Genomic DNA, 17,453 nt, shown 5'->3' with positions numbered 1-17,453 from the left:
AGTCTGCCTACCGCTACAAAGAGATGAATACTTTACCAGTAATGAGTCTTTTCACCCGTTGGTTATAGTATTCCACTGAGACATAATTGGCCAAATGTCAACACTTATGGAACTAGAAGGCCCAGGCCCTAATTTAAATAAGTTTAACAGATTTATTAGCAAATGCATACTATTTTAAATTGCCTGTCTGACATGACATAGACCCACAGGATATTCTGAGATCAACTGTTAATGACAATGTTTGGCTCCAGTTTTGCACATTTTTGGAGAAGAATCTACAAAACCTATGAATAACTCAATATGATCATAAATTCTTATGGTGATTTAAATGCTTAGGCAGGCCTATACTCTTTAATGTCCATTTGATGTTGACAGAGATGTTGGTAGCCTAATTATAATTCCGCCCCTCCACTTTATCCACGTCGTAGTCTACGCATCATCAGCAAGTCCTCATAAACATCGGAAGGTTTGATCGACCCGTAAAACTGTAAATTCCACCCAAGGGTATTCTCTCCTCTTAAATTTTTATTTTTATTTCATTTCGTTTTTACTGGAGAGCAAACAGAAAGGGTTCGTGGTCGCATCGGGCCCCATTACTTGATAAAGTGGAAGGTAAACTGCAGAGGCGAATTGTAAAATAACGGGTCTGTGTTATGGCTTATATCGGGGAAATGAATGTGTTTGTAAAAGGTGGAAGCGAGGGGAATAAATACATGCTGATGCCTCCCTGGGAGGAGGACAGGCAAGAAGCAAGAACAAGGAGGCGATAAACAGCCAAAGACGTCATACTTTATATAAAGCGATTTCTAGATTAAATTGGACGACGGGGCTTTATCATTCATTGTCAGCCACGATGAAGTCAGGGAGGGAACTGTGGATCCTTCTCAGTCCGTTCGTATGTAACCCGCGATATCCTAAGACACCAGTTTTTACAAAACTTGGGTGAATGATGCATCTTCAGATAGAGATAGCCCTGGGCTAAAGCTAGTCCTGGGATAAAGTTGGTACTAGCCCACTTTAGAATGTGCAAGTGTGAACAGTTGCTTAGCCCCAAGCTAAAAGCTATCTTAGCCCTAGGCTAAGTGTGAAAAGCCCTAAAGAGAATTATGGCTAAGCAACAAGCAGGCCCAAGTATCACATGTGAGAGGGTTTGGCTGCTTCCTTCCTCTCCTGTTGACTCCCAATTCCTTTGAAGTTGGGTGCAGATGATAAAAGTAATAAATACAAAATAAAAGTTGAGACAGTATTTACAGCCAACGGTATTTCTGTGTTTTATTACGCATGCATTAGAAGTTCTCCAGAGGAGATTGTTTTTTTGTTATTCATAAGACAGACCTGAATATATTGCATTGTTGAAATAAGTAAACAAAGATTAAATGTCATCAGAGCCCCTAAAAAAAAAAGTTAAGAGAAGTTTCATTCTTGGAGGCTGAATATCCTCCATGTGAAGAGAGGGAGAGGATCGAGGCTTTTCGGCTTTTTGTTTGTTTGTTTCCCTTTATTTCGCAGGAACTGACATTTTCCTATTCGCAGCATTAAGACCTCTACATAACAAAGGCAACTGTATCATTTTTCCTTTGCAGTCTTGGACTATAAAAATGCACAATTTATTCCAAAATGGCACATAAGCGGTGGTGACTCAGGAGTAATCCCTTTCTGAGGACTATAATGTGGAGAAGAAGACAGGCCGAGAGCAGAAAGGAACAGTTTATACTTCTCTCCCTGTTGTCCTCCCTCCCTCACTGTCAAGTGTTGGATTTCTCACCTTGTGCACAACTGTGTCTATGACCTAGTTTATATTTACTGCTGTCTGGTCTCAGTTCAGCGGTGTTCAGCAATGGCTTTGTCTCTCTCAGTCATGAGTTTTCATTAGTAGTCGCCACAACAACAGCTTCAAGGTGCCTTTTCAAAATGTCAGCACTGTTCATTGATGAATAAAAACAAGGGTTGGGAAAAAAGATCCTTCTGAAACCCCAGAAGACAAATGCAGAAATCTTCAGACAGTGTCCTGGGTTCCCTCCTATTCTGCCATTTAGAACAATGCGTTCACTTAATAACTGAAAATATCCCCAAGTTAAAAACAAACAAATCACAATGGGACTAATAGGTCTCTGAAACTATGCTGGCGGGGTGGCTGAAAGAATTCCCTCTGGAAACCTGAACATCGACCAGTTTATGATAGCCACCCAATTAAACAGGTAATTTGCATCGGATCAAAGTGTACTGAAGTTTATTTTCCCCTTATTTACTTCACCTTCTGGCATTTACCACATAAATCATGCCAAGGGTACTGATGATTTTATACAAAAATCAACTAGTCAACTAAAACACATTATCTCAGACATTGTCTCCATTGCATAGTCTACACAACCATCCACAGTTTAGCAGCTACATTCCACACCACTCTTACTCATGTTTCTGGGTAGCAGACAGTGGAGCGCAGGTGTCCAAACTTCTGCACGAAGTCCCCCTGAGCGTCAATGAGCGCCTTTTCGTCGATGTACACCGCCGCCCTCCTGGCCGTGACAAAGTACTGCACCTTCCTCAGCCTCCAGCCCAGGACGTACATGAGGAGGCCACACACGGCTGCGGTCGACCGCCCCACACCCGCGTTGCAGTGAACATAGACCGTGTGACCGTTCTCAAGGAGACCGTGCAGCAGGAAGACCGCCTGGGGCAGCATCCTTGTCCTTCCTGCAGGGGGCGACATACAGAGATACACATGAGGGCTTCCTGTCTAGTGTAGTCACCAACATTTTGACTTCGATACCGATACCAGCATAAGTATCACAATTTTGATTCTTAAACGATACCACGGCAAACAAAAAAAAACATAATGAAAATCCATAATGAGATTTGATAGCTGATATCTGAAACAATGTGAGTTTACATTCATTAAATATGATACAAAATATAAAGTTATTAGTATAGCACCGTTTTCAAAACAGGGTATCATGATACTTTTGTAGAACCGGTACATCATGCAACACTTCCCCCGTCTTATCTTTAATGCAGGCTTATTCACTCCTGGTCGTGGGAGGCTGCAGTGCATGCAAGCTTTTGTTCCAACCCAGCACAAACCAGATCAACCAGTCTTCATTATCAGCTGATCTGTTGAAACGGGTGTTTTAGCCCATGGCTGGGACAAAAGCCAGCGTACCCAATTGCCTTCCAGAACACTGTGTTACTATAACTTCATCTTTTCTCTCGAATGCTTGTTGAAAAAGTCTCATTAACCTGGCCATGAAGATTTACAGTCTGACAGGATTTTTTTGTTGGGGTTTGGTGTCCCTGATTAACTGCTGTCAGACATGGGCGCCCAGTTCGGAAACCTTCAAATAGTTTAGGGCTGAGTCACACTGAAAACCAGCAGCGCCATTGACCTCCAAGCCAGGGGTTTAAGGCCCCACTCTCCACTCTGTAATTGGCCACTCTCGTACAGACACAGGTGATGCGAGTCAAGAGGGAGTCACTTTGTTCCAATTTTCAAGTCAGTGTTTATTTCAAGGGCTTTTATCTCTAAATCGCCATATAGAGCAAGTCAAAAATAATTTGTCTCTGTTCTGTTGACCTAGAGAAGTTCCTCGTTCTGGTCGGAAAGTTCTGGCTGTAAAACTTGAAGTAGCTCAAAACCTTTTGTACCTTTTGTATACACTTTGTATTGCGCAAATTGAGTTAACTTTTTGAGGTCTCTCCTCTAAATGTTTTCTCAGTGACATCGTGCTCTCCTGGCCGTACCCCAGATTACCTGTCTCTCCCTGCACCCCCCTCTCTTCCTCCTCACCTTCCGTGCTCATATCTGCCGTAGGGATCCACACGTACGCCATGCTGCAGTCCTTATACAGGTGCATCATAGTCTCTGGGGTCATGGTCTCCCCGGGGTCGCGACGGCAGCCCTGCGAGTTGTTGACCAAGTCCAACTCCGTCTGGAAGTTCATCACCGCGGTAACTCCAAGCTCGTGCTTCAACTTGAGGGTCACATGCTCCACCTGGCGAGGGCAGCTGCCAAGCCACACCCTGGGCAGGACCCTGGGGAGGGTGTAGAGGGTGCACAGTGGGTGAGGGAGGGGGGTCTATGGGGTAATTAGACAGGGGCATGGCGGTTGGTAGTATAGGGATATAATAGGGGGAGCATGGAGGGTGGAGGAGGGAGGATGGGGGTACAAAGTGAGGGGTGAAGATATGGGCTTATTGGGTATTATGGGGTGAGAGGAGGGGTAGCCATAGGGCAGGCAATGAGACAGGGAGCAAGGGGGAGAGTAAAGGCACTGTGAAGAGCAGAGGTATTTTTAGAAACAGTCTCCCAGGCAGACCACGGGCAAAGCCAAAGCTGTTTTCTCTCATCTAATTTCTCTCTTCACAGGAAAGAGAGAACCCCCCCCCCTCCCCCATCTCTCTCTCTCCCTCTGTAATTTCCCCAGCGGCGATGTCTCCCTTGACCTCCTCCTCCTGCCCTTATTTTCTGACCCGTCACTCTGAGGCCAGACTCCATTAGGCGCTCATTAGCATGTGTAAACTCTACAGTGGGAGGAAGTGACACGTAAAAGAAGGGAAGACGTCACACACTGCGATGTCCTCGGGTGACACCACAGGGACCCCTCTGGTTGGGCCAGCGGCTGGCTGGTACTCCGAGACCTCTGTGTATTAATGAAAAACTAGGGCAGTGCCTCTCTAAAAAGACAAGCCAGAAATCTGCTGCTCAAAGCTCAATGGGGATTATTCATGAACCTGTGCCTCTGCATTAGAATTACCGGCTTGTTGTTTTCGAAGAAAATCTCGGTTCAGCTCTAGTAAAATCCAGTGTATTCAAATGTTTTTGGTTTGACAACACTCATAAAAAATTGGGTAGGCTTACGATATGCAACATGAAAGGCATAGTGAATGAATAGCCTTAAGAAAAAACATTTTTGAATCTAGTTTTCCTGTCCTTGATACTGGATATTAGCTTCAAAACATGGTGTACTTAGAAGCTAAACCGCCCCGTTTGGCTCTGACGATATCTTCTCGTGAGATCATCCTCCACTGAGTAAACTTGGCCAGCCATTCAAAGTACTGGCATAGAATACAATGGTGCCAGTCCCCATTCATAATACATAAACAAACAATCTAAACCAAAATAACCCACTTGTTTACATAAACTGGTTTCAGTTTAATTACCTGAGACACTGATAAAGTCCTTCTGGTCTCCTCTAACAAATGCATGGAGGACAAAGGCACCTGCAAAGTGATTAACTTCTTTTTCAATCATGAGACGTGTATCAAAGACTTGTGTGTGTATGATAGTAGTGGCTACACTGGTGCTACCCTGGAACTCTAATTTAAAAACCTATTAATAGGAGAGATATACAAGGACATTGTGCCTCCTGCTGCACAGAGGTCCTTGACAAAAGCTTGTAAGGTCTTTGGCCACAAATTAAAACCGGCTTGCCCTGGCAACCCCTCTCATTGTCATGCAAGGTGTGTGTGTGTGTGTGTGTGTGTGTGTGTGTGTGCGCACTGTTGCCTCAGGGAGACCAGCTGAAAAATCTGCTGTGTTAAGTGTATAAAGTGTGTGTTTGTGTGTGTGTATGTGTGTGTGTGTGTGCGTGTGCGTGTGCAATGTTGCCTCAGGGAGACCAGCCGAAAAATCGGCTGTGTTCAGTGTGTAAAGTGTGTGTTTGTGTGTGCGTGTGTGTGCGTGTGTGTGTGTGTGCGTGTGTGTGCGTGTGTGTGTGTGCGCTGCTGCACAACTAGTCCTCATCATCCGTTTCATCCCAATCTCTCCTGTTGTCTTTATTCACCTCTCACTCGTGAAGCCAAAGTCTATAGATACAATATTCTAATTAACTGCTCGACCCTATTTCAAACATAAGCATTGGACGACTGCTTTTAACACAACCACTCAATCTTCTCCCGGTAAATGACTTCATTTAGCCAAACCTTCCATTGAACCGCTATGAGACAGAGCCAAATTGCTCTCCAGCTCTCACACCATTTTTGAAGAGAGGGGAGGAAAAAAACGAAGTAAAAAAAAAAAAAGAGGGTGATGATGATGAGAGTCTGGCTGTCATATGAGTAGTTATTACCGCCTTGACCTCCCTGAAGTCTACCCCCCCCCCCCCCCTCCCTCGCAGAAATCAATTTAGGGTCTTTAGCACTTTTAATCTCTCCTTCCTCTAATGGATTTGGCGTGCGCTAACAAAATTAGCTATCTATGAGGTGCCCGGAGGACGCAACTCCATTCTGACCCCTCCCTTTCTCCCCATCTCTTCTCTCCAATCCGCGAGAGGGAAGGTCGAGGGGTTGACGCGACACAACCACTCATAGTTCAGCTTCTGAAGGGCCCTGAAATGCGTGTCCCACTGAATTAATTGCAGAGTGCGTCACAGAAACCCCCCCCCCCATTCACATAGTAATTAAAAATGTGCAAGAGAGCAAAGCTAGAAAACAAAAGGTTGTAGACACGAGAGGGTAATCATGACTCTCTCTGCTCAAAGTATTACTTTGGTTTGAGGCAACACTCACAACATGACAGTGGGTGATAAGCTACCGTATACTCGCCTCTGGTTAAGATTTAGGGACGTTTCACTGAGCTGTGCTGAGGTTTTGGCGGGGGTGTGTGGGGGGGGGGGGGGGGGGGGGAGGGACGCACCGTTATTCCACAAAATGACATTCATTATAGATTTTTTTTTTTACATTTTACATTTTTGACATTTTAGAAGACGCTTTTATCCAGCGACAAGTACATTTGTCTAAAGTAAGTGAATCATCTATCCAACAGTCATCATAAGCAAAAATCTATGCTAGAATCAGGTGCCATTGGCAGTCACAATGCTAGAGGAAGGAAGGATTACTTTTTTTAATTTATTTTTTTAAAATATCTTATTAACAGTAGAGGAACTGTACAGAGGGGTAGCGGGGGGCGAAGAGGTGTTTAGGAGGGACAGTCAAGTTATAGACATGTCAAAGCAGGCTCTTTCTACAATAGTAGTAACATAAAGCTAGTGACACATTTTGATAATGATTTGCTCCTCCCTGCATGACAGACACTAATACCTGAGTGGAGGTGACAGGCAAGAATATCTAACTATCAATAGCCATGCTTTGCCATAACAAGTAACCAGTTTAAATAAGACTCCCAGTAATATGATAGGTAAGGGCAACAATTGTAAACAAAAAAAAAGTGCAATTAACTCTATTACTCTACCACTCTATTAGTGTCTTGTTTCATTACAGGCGATAAGGATGCTGCATTTGTATTCTCTTTCAACTCACTGGGCTAAAATATGGCTCTGGTGTTTGCAGGGAGGTATTGCTATTGGCTAACGCCTCAGAGAGAGGGAGAAGTTGATTATTTTAAATATGAAAGTAGCTACTGTAACTCTCTGGACAGCTGGAGACAGCCTCAAATGTTCATTTCATTGTCCACAGGCAGAAACAGTTATGTGTTACAGTAACAGTTGTCTTATTAAAAAAAAAAAAAAAAAAACCCAGAAAAAAACAGAAAAATACACTTTTATGACATAAGGAGCTACTTTTCGTAATTGTGTAGCCTACATGTCAAACAATGCCACCAGCCAAAGATGAGTCTCACAGAAAAACATCAACTTACTTTATAACATCGACTGAGATTGGTTCACTACTCATGGAGGGGGGTAAATCAATATTATTTGGTACTGAATAGCAATGACCTTAACCCTGAGGCTGACTTTCCCACTGAGAACAACTCTTATGCTGTAGGTTTCAGAGTTTGAACTTTGACCCTTGAATTGATTCCTGTTCCAAAACATACTGGTCCTAGCCAAACACTGAGTCAGTGTGGTTCTGAATTCAACTTGGAATCCTGAACCCTTTAACCTCCAGAAGCAGAATGAGGAAGGAGGATTGGAGGTTGTTCTATCAATAACATTTGCAGGGCCAAGAATAAAGATTTGGAATGCCAAATCTCTATAACTTTTGAAAAATGTTCTCATCCTCTTGGACAGTTCACAGTGTGACTATCGCAGGAAAAGAAATATAGTCGCACTCACTTTCTTGATTTATTTCACCCTTATTTCACCAGGCAAGGTAACGTGGATGAATAGTGAAGAAAACAACCTGATGGATAGATGCAGGGGAGGGAAAGGGGATGAATGAGCCAATTGAAGGCAGGGGATGATTAGGTGGCCATGACAGAAAAGGGCCAGATTGGGAATTTAGCCAGGACACCGGTGTTAATACACCTATTCTTGTGCTAAGTGCCATGGGATCTTTAACGACTTGGCAGTCGGGACCTCGGTTTACCGTCTCATCTGAAGGACCGAAACCTCTGCAAGGCAAAGCCCCATTCACTGCCCTGGGGCATCAGGGTCCCTAGACCAGAGGGAGGAGTGTCACTGACTGATCCTCCAGCAGCCTGTATTGGTCCCCCATCCAAAACGGACATCCAAGATGGACAAAGGAATAGCCTGCTTAGCTTCCCAGACAAGCCAGTAGAGGGATGCAGGGTTGTGTGGCTGCTGTACTTGTCCGGATCGAAAAGAACATTTATTGAGGGACAAAAAACCTGACGTTTTGGCATGTAACAGCTGTGTTTTGGCATGTAACAGCTGTGTTTTGGCATGTAACTGCTGTGTTGTGGCATGTAACTGCTGTGTTTTGGCATGTAACAGCTGTGTTTTGGCATGTAACAGCTGTGTTTTGGCATGTAACTGCTGTGTTCTGCCAAAACGTAGTCCCTCCCTGTTTGCTTGTTTGTCTCTCAATACGTCCAATAAATGCAATAAAAGGTTGAGCAACTTTTTTTTACCTTTTCTATTTTTCAAGCGGGGCTATAGTGTGTTGGGTGCACGCCACCTTCCCTCTGTCACTTTCTCTGTGAGTTAGGCCTACTTTCCTCCTTTCTTTTACTTTCTTTTTTCACCCCCTCTCCCCTTCTTTTCCTCCCACCATCTCGTCACTCCAGAAGATGGATTGTCAATTGTCTTTGGAGGTCTCAGGCAAGGTTCTTGACGTGAGGCTTTGACGACAATCATGTTTCATCATCAGAGTTGACCTTGAGGGTGCGGGAAATATGGATGCATTCGGGATGGGGGATTAACAGGGTCCTTGGACCCCTCATTTTTAATCTAACCCTCCGTAGAACATCTGGAAATAATGTATCTAATAATATCAAACATATACCCTGGCCTCCCCACTTCAAAACTGATTCTGGAACCCTTGTGCGCAGCCTACCTATGGTAATGTAAAAGACAGTCTGGTGTTACCTGGAAAAATGCATGGCCTGCTGGCCAGCCACGCCGAAGTAAAAGTCAGTCGTGTGCTTCATCTCGTCTGTGTGGCCCGTCTCCTCGATCCAGTGGCCAATGGGGTGGCAGTACACCCCGTCCACCATGTTATTCTCATCATACACGCAGCAGCGGTCGTGATGTGGTCCATTGCCTGGTAACAAACCAAATAAACCACTTTATTCATGGTGGTGGAGGGAATACATGTTTAACTCAGCCTGCTGAACCACACAGAGACATATGATTACTTACTCAGGAAGTCTACACTACTCCTATTCCTGTCGATCTGAGCACAGTCACATAGCATAAGTCAGCTTCATGTGAGTTATATGTTCAGGACCACTGAAATGACATTAAGTAAGCTACATTAAAAAAACATATGTTTTTGTTCCAGACTTATCAAGAGGACATAGCAGATGAGTGAGATTGCACATGCACACGGGGGAAGATGGATGATTTTTGACTATTCGATGTGACACAGAGAGGCGTTCCTTCCGTCCTGGTATTTATTAAGGCGGTAATGGAAAAAGCGCGTGTATTTCCGTGTCATTAATCACCACACGGCCAGCATTTTTGTCAGGACTGGAGCCCGCGCAGAGGCCGCCCAGTGCCAATTCAAAAACGTGTCTTTGCCACCATCATGTGGTTGAATGGCTTTATTACACCGGGAGGAGAAACAACTGTGGACAACCAATTTCTGTAGTTTTATTGCAACAGAAATATAAATAGTTAGTTAAATAGACACAGAGATTAGCCTTGGCTAAACATACAAAGTAATTCACCTAGTGTACCTAATCATGACCAGGGGTGTTAACACAAGCCTAATTGTGACCTCCTAAACCATTTACTGTCATAATACCTTCCCAGATGAAATTGCCCCCCACTCTTTTGATGAATTTGAACCACAGGCTCTCTTTGCACGGCTCCGCGAGTTGCACCTCGCCGATCCATAGGCAGGGCTCACGCATGGAAAGGACCACCTGCGTAGGTTTCATCAGAACCGCCTCGTTTGGGTCCCAGTGACCCATTTCCTGACGGGAACCCAACACAAACACCTCTATGTCCGAACACTCAGGAGTGAGTATAACGCCGAATCTGTACAACATATTGTCGAACAAAGTCATTCAAAGTCCAATAGGCCTATTATTAACGCAGTCAAGCTCTCATTGAAACTCGCTTCACGATAATATACTAAGTACAAGACCTGACCATGTATTGTGTACAGTTGCCTACACATTGAAACATCCTTCTAAACAACATCGCCGTAGTTGGAAAAGTGTGTCCGTTTCCCCTATAAATAAACGCAGACGGTTCCTATTTTAGCTGCTGCTGTCCAGGTTATGTCTGCTGCTGTGCGACTAAGTACAGTAGCTGGACAAGGACAATTTTCCTAACCCTGCGCAGCCGTTAATCGAGATTAGGGGGGGGGGGGGGGGCACTGTACCAAAAAACGTTTTACTTTACTTAAAGTTATTTCTTTTTAGAAATGAATCTCTGTACGTAATCAAAATTGATGTATAAAGGAATATGTCCCTCCCCCTTCCCCACCCCTTTGCTCCTGCACCTTTCATCTCTCACCCTCCCTCCCTTCTGCATGGACATTGATCCTCATAATGGCTGATACGAGGTCCTCTGGCTCCCCCTTCTGGTTTAACAACAATAGCACATGTGGCTGCAGCTGAAGTATTGGTAGGCTTACGTTTTTGGTCACTTCACCATAACACAATGTGGTAAATAAATAAATAAGGGTCGTTATGAGTCTGACATGGAGAAACTCCAGACATACTTATATTCAACACAACAGGGCACAATGCATTGCAACACAGCTCAACTTAAAGAAACACAGAAACACACAGCACAACACAACACTAGCACAATGATTCGTGAATTTGAGTGACAGATACCCCCCCCCCCCCCAATAAATTCCACATACCCACATTTGGGGTAGGGGATCTGAGTGTGTATTTAAGCTATACTACACCTAATCAATCTTACCCCTAAATATAACCCGAAAAGACACATTAATAAATACCTATATGAACCAAGGCTGTCAAAGGCAAATACACAAGTCTGTAAAAACAACCTTTAAAATGAAAAAGGAGAGACCTTCAACAAAGTAACAGGTTAGATTATTCCATGGCCTTATATAACGACAGATCAAATGTCCCCCCTGCTGTGTACTTAATTAGAGACCTTGGTGGTATTAGGTTTAATCAGAGACCTTGGTATTTCTTTCCAATTTTCCATCTAATACACAGAAGATATACACTCTATTAGGTACACCTGTTCAACTGCTCGGTAACGCAAATATCTAATCAGCCAATCACATGGCAGCAACTCAATGCATTTAGGCATGGTCAAGTCGACCTGCTGAAGTTCAAACCGAGCATCAGAATGGGGAAGAAAGGTGATTTAAGTGACTTTGAACGTGGCATGTTGTTGGTGCCAGACGGGCTGGTCTGAGTATTTCAGAAACCGCTGATCTACTGGAATTTTCACGCACAACCATCTCTAGGGTTTACAGAGAATGGTCCGAAAAAGAGAAAATATGCAGTGAGCGGCAGTTCTCTGGGCGAAAATGCCTTGTTGATGCCAGAGGTCAGAGGAGAATGGCCAGACTGGTTCGAGATGATAGAAAGGCAACAGTAACTCAAATAACCACTCGTTACAACCAAGGTATGCAGAAGACCATCTCTGAACGCACAACACGTCGAACCTAGAAGCAGATGGGCTACAAAAGGGGGTCCAACCCAGTACTAAACTTACATATGTAATCCTTTGGGTACTTCTGTATCCAATCACAATCATAAATATGCCTCTATTTAACTGAATAACCCTTACAAATTAGAATATTCTACATACAGTATTGTTCATTTTCAATGTTTGACGAGAAGGTCTCTGGCGCAGTTTGAAGACAAACCAGCAGGTGGCATTCTTAGATAGAAGAGCCGGGGTGATACTAAAGCATCCCATTGACAGTTTAACTAGGTCAAAACCTAAAACTGACCTTAACCTAACCCTTAACCCTAACCCTAACCCTAACCCTAACCTTAACACTTACCCTAACCAAATTTTAACCAATTCGGAAAATCAACTTCGGTTTGCTGGTCAGCCGTGTCCCCTTCGTTTCCCCCACAAGAGCATATAAGCTCCTGGTGGTAATGAGGAGGAGAGGAGGGATGTTGATGTGACCTCCAAAAAGACTACCATGATTTTGGCTGTCAGCTGATCTTATACTCAAGGAAAAGTTTATTTTTGGGCTTGTTTCACCTTTTGTAAATATTTCTGGAAACGAAAGTTTTAGAAGTAGGCTACTTCACCAAGCAGCTGGGAGAAACATAAATGTATTTCTGAGATAAATTAGCTTAATTTTGATACTAGCATTTATCATTAAAGACTATGTAGGAAGGCTGTGACTGTTAAAGTGTAGGGTGTAAAAGTAATGTAGCAAACTGGGCTAAACGAAAGACCTGAAGCAGCGCAAGGGAACATTTCAAAACATGCTTTTTCGCTTTCTTTCTTCCTAAGAAGTTGGGCAGCCGTCCAACAAAACAATTAGCCAGCAACCAGTACAGCGCATGGGAATCCCGGCCCCCGCTATCTCACTAATGACCAACCCTCCTTCAGTTCTCCTCCTTTTCTCTTCCTCCCCCGCTCCTTCTCTCTCTCTCAAGCCCGGTCAGCCCCTCCGCGCAGCTGGCCATAGAGAGAGGCGGCCAAGTTTATTTTCTCCCCGGTGGTCCCGTTGGGGTGACGGCGAGGGCTTGCCACATCGCCACTGATGTATTGGGTGAGGGTCCTTCGTACAGGAAGTCTGTGGGACTCACTTAATGTTGCAACACTCTCGTTTTTTTTTTTCATCTTCCATGTATAGTGTCTTATGAGATTATGATACTTTCATGCGTCAGTTTATAACTCTAGTGTTATAGGCCTAATATTTACGTCCTGCCAATACACCTTTATATTGTGAGAGAGAAGATTCCTGAATAACAGTGAAACTAAAAGGTCATGATGATGATGATGTGTCAATTATGAATTGATGCAAATTCCATCTTGGTGTTTGCTATATGACGCTATATTCTAGGCCTACTAAACCAATAAAAAGATATCGAATAATTACTGAATTTAGTGTACAAAATAACAGAAAGCCTAAAAGAGGGCGGCCAATGGTCCATATAGGTCAACATAAAATTGTTTTTCTATTGTTTAATTTCGTCTTTCGATTGTTAATATGATACCAAAAATGGGTGACATGCTTGTAATGTTTGAAAACGAATGAACCGTGCGTAAAGAAGTGAATAGGATATGTCGTTGGATTAACAAAGATATAATGATAACTAATATTTGAAATAGATATAGCCTGAAAATATGCGGACAGACTTGACTATATGCTATTTTTCACAGACATTAAACGAATTCATCACCATTAATCTCATAATGATTAATCCACAATCATTGTGTTCATTTTAAATGTTACATTGGTATATAGGTCTTAGAGGAATAGTGGAATCTCGTTCTTATTCATGGTTGAAACTGATTTCCCTGTGGAGTGTTATTGCGGGTCATCCCGCTAACGTATCTTTACAATAACACTGTGCCTAATAGATGGATGCGAGGGACTTGTTATTGCACCACGAGCCGTTCTTCCCCCGGCCGAGGAATTCTTTGATGAAGCGCAACGTTGCTGTTTTAAACGTGTGTGTGTGTGTGTGTGTGTGTGTGTGTGTGTGTGTGTGTGTGTGTGTGTGTGTGTGTGTGTGTGTGTGTGCGTGTGTGTGTGTGTGTGTGTGTGTGTGCGTGTGTGTGCGTGCTGCACGGTGACACAGGCTGTCCCGGGTATAGCCTGACTCCCGCGCCAGAGTGAGCGCATGCATAAATATCTGTCGGCCGTGTGTAAACACTGCGGTCATAACCCGCGTGAATTAAACAACGCGTCTGAGCGGGATTAAGCGCCAAATTTTCAAAATGACTGACCTTAAACAATGAACTTCTAAACCAACATACCTTTGCTATTACGACATGTTAAAACAAATTGTTAATGTCAAAAGAGACCAGTTGCCCCTCTTTACTCAGAAACTCAAGACTATAAAAATACAATTTCGTTTCCAAGTCGTCATTAGTTGCATTGATAGGGAATGTTTGTTTGTCTAATGACAAGCATATCGAGATAGTATCCATTGTTTACTTTAAGTGATTAAGAAAACAAATAGACCTGCACGCTTATCTTTTCTCAACGATGCTCTTTGTCGCAGCTCAAGTTTTGCTCCGAAGGGGAAGGGCGAAATAGGAGGGATTAGGGGGTCAGAATAGATAGTGGCCTGTAGGAAAAACAAAAGGGTGCATAAAAAGCTTCATCCCTCCAAAACAGTGCATATCAGGCGAGAATATTATGCGATAATATATGAATACATTTTATTTACAATCTGTCTTTTCAGAAATTATACATATAACATTTTTCACTTGCGCTTCCAATGCGGTGACTGACAACTGTCATGTAAAAAAAGTACTTGAGACAAAGTCTTACAGGGCAGTTGAAGAGTATAAAAACCAATATAAAACAAACACAAACGCAGGCTGTCTTTGGACCAGCAAAGACAACATGTGAACAACACTTTAAATAAAATAGTCCGCTTCTCTGTACAGGAACGCACGAGAGAGTGCATGCGCTCCCTCGGTTATTCCCACTCAAATGTCTGTAGAGATGGCATGCATTTCTGTCCATCTCATAAGTTCAGGTAACATTACGTCCGTACATCAGGAGGCGGTTGTTCCACATAGCCGTGTGGTGTTCATCATCTCCTTCAACTCGTTCTCCGGTTTACCGGCGACCATGAAAGGCCACGTCTAAAAGGGGACAGGCGAATACACAAAACATGCATGTGAATGTGCATTACTACAGTAGTAGGCATGTTATAACAATGTCATGACAATAACAACTTCCTAAAAGCATAATAATGCAAGCCCTGAAATTAAACATGTCTCCAAATGTGTAAAAACAAAAACATTAGGTTATAAGGCCTTTCCCTATTAGGTACAATTTCGAAATATCTTAGTTATAACACACTGTTATTGTAATTTAAACTAAGTGATGGGCATAGCCACTTTTCCGTTGCAGGCCTATGTCGTTGTACCTCTGTTGTGCGAATAAGAAACATATAACATCAAAATCAAAGTAGGCTGACATGCAGGACTCCAAACCACTCCATTTGACAGGCCATTATTTTGCACAACTAGAGATTGGTTTATCCATCCATTCTGTTTGTACGATAGATAGATAAACAGGTAGATACCGATAGATCGATAGATAAATAGATAGATAGATGCCTACAGGCCTATAAGGCGTGTGGAATTATTGAGTAGGCCTACGCTCTAGGCCTAAACAGTTATAAGCTTATGTGATGGGTTGACACAGTATTGCATCAAAAGCACCATTATCGCCAAACTTCTAATTATAATAGTAGGCCTATATTGGAAGTGACGTTTCAGAGTAAACATATTTCCAGTCACCTATTGATAACAACTCAGATTTGCATGTAACAAGGCAGGTCAGAATATCTTCTTTGCACAGTAAACCTAACTCAGTAAAATGTAAGGTTTCATATCTTATAAAATGTTTTTACTCTTATGCCTACCAGGTTAACGGGGTGCACATATCCGTTCTCATATTTGTCGTTAGCCAGGATCTGCCGAAGATGAGCGATATAGCTCGACGCCAATCGTAGTGTGTCCAGTTTGGATAGCTTGGTGTCCGCGGGAACCCACGGTAACGTTGTCTTCAACCGAGAGAAGGCTTTGGACAGCACGCGCATCCTTGCCCTTTCCCGAGCATTGGCCGCGTTCCTCTGCACCTGCTTGCCCTCTTGCGGAGCGCCATTTGGTCCTGTTTTCCTGGATGATTTTTTCCTTTTCTTTCCAGGAGCCCCTCTTCGCTCCGTCGCAGAACCGCCCTCACAGTTCGAACTTTCCTCCGTGCTCTCGTTCGACGTCCCAGAATCTTTGCTGGAGGAACCGAACTTCAAGATGCCATCCAGGAGTTCGTCGTCGACGTCGCTGAGAGACCCAGTGGACATGTTCGGCTGTCGGTCGGCGCGGTCTCAGAACATGTGGAATACGGGACGAACGGACGAGCAAAGGAGGTGAACGAGTGTGCTCCGAGTGTATCCTACTCATGAAATAGCCAAGGATGCGGAGGAACTGTAAGCACGCGTCTTCAAGGAACTGACCATTTATCTCTGTGACCGGGGGCGTGACCGCGAGCCATGGGAGGGGACCACAAGTAGTGTAGATGAAACTTTACACAGCTCCCACATTTCTGGACCAAATGTATGATAGTCAAACTTGGAGGCATACAAAACTGGATGTACAATCTATAAAATCTTACAGTTATTCTAAGCACATAATGGGCAAAGACAGCCGGAGGGCAAGCATAATAAGCACAGGACAATATGATAATAACATTACGCAGAACCACAGTTAAAAAATCAACAAAGGGAATATCTAACTAAACTTGTTTTTTCATTATCAAAATTAAATAACATTAACAATTAACATTCTGGCACCATCAGTGATACCCATATCATCCGAGGTCCTCTTAAAGCGTAGGATCGTGACATCAGTAAACCTTATCCACTGTCAGTATCTTATAGGCCTAGCGTATTGTAATTAGGCCTGAAAATTGGAAAATGAAGAGCCATTCCTTATAATAAATATTGGTTCACATGCATGGAGGGACGGAAATTACACATTACGCATTATAGGATAATGCAAAACTCCATCATGTTGATACGAATTGTGACATTCGTTCAAATCAGTTTTGCACGTTCTGAGAAAGTTACAAATGAATTGTCTTTTTTTTGTGATACAAATATGCACGATAGGCTGTAGAGATCCTAGCCTGAAAATATGGCAGATTTGATAAATATTTCCTTCAAATAATGTTCATATCTCCTGCTGATAATTTGAACTAAGGATATTTGCATAATGTTGAAATGTTTAACATTAAAATAATATTTAATTGTAATGTGAAGCCTAAGCTATTATTGTTATTGCTATTATTATTATTATTATTATTATTAGTAGTAGTAGTAGTAGTAGTAGTAGTAGTAGTCGTAGAAGTAGAAGTAATACTATTACTACTACTACTACTACTAATAATAATAATACAAATAATGATTATTGTTATTATCATCATTATTTATTACATTGCAC

At 42.9% G+C, this 17,453-nt stretch overlaps 2 protein-coding genes across 2 annotated transcripts; both read right to left on the bottom strand.

The window, feature by feature from the left end:
* Positions 1-1,263: 1,263 nt before the first annotated feature.
* On the bottom strand, positions 1,264-10,548 carry epm2a (EPM2A glucan phosphatase, laforin). The gene is made up of 4 exons (XM_083689411.1): positions 10,105-10,548; positions 9,225-9,399; positions 3,785-4,029; positions 1,264-2,694 (listed from the first exon to the last, which is right to left on the bottom strand). The coding sequence occupies exons 1-4, from the start codon at positions 10,367-10,369 to the stop codon at positions 2,411-2,413; spliced, it is 969 nt and encodes a 322-aa protein (XP_083545537.1). The 5' UTR covers positions 10,370-10,548; the 3' UTR covers positions 1,264-2,410.
* Positions 10,549-14,999: 4,451 nt separating this feature from the next.
* tcf21 (transcription factor 21) lies at positions 15,000-16,315 on the bottom strand (the record flags this gene model as incomplete). The annotated part of the gene is made up of 2 exons (XM_083688336.1): positions 15,000-15,089; positions 15,878-16,315. 2 exons carry the CDS (start codon positions 16,313-16,315, stop codon positions 15,000-15,002), a joined length of 528 nt encoding a protein of 175 aa, XP_083544462.1.
* Positions 16,316-17,453: the final 1,138 nt, after the last annotated feature.

This window comes from Argentina silus (genome assembly GCF_951799395.1).
Source record: "Argentina silus genome assembly, chromosome: 17".
NCBI classification, from domain to species: domain Eukaryota; kingdom Metazoa; phylum Chordata; class Actinopteri; order Argentiniformes; family Argentinidae; genus Argentina; species Argentina silus.
Note: the sequence above shows the minus strand (reverse complement) of the source record. Positions and strands in the feature narration are given on the sequence as shown.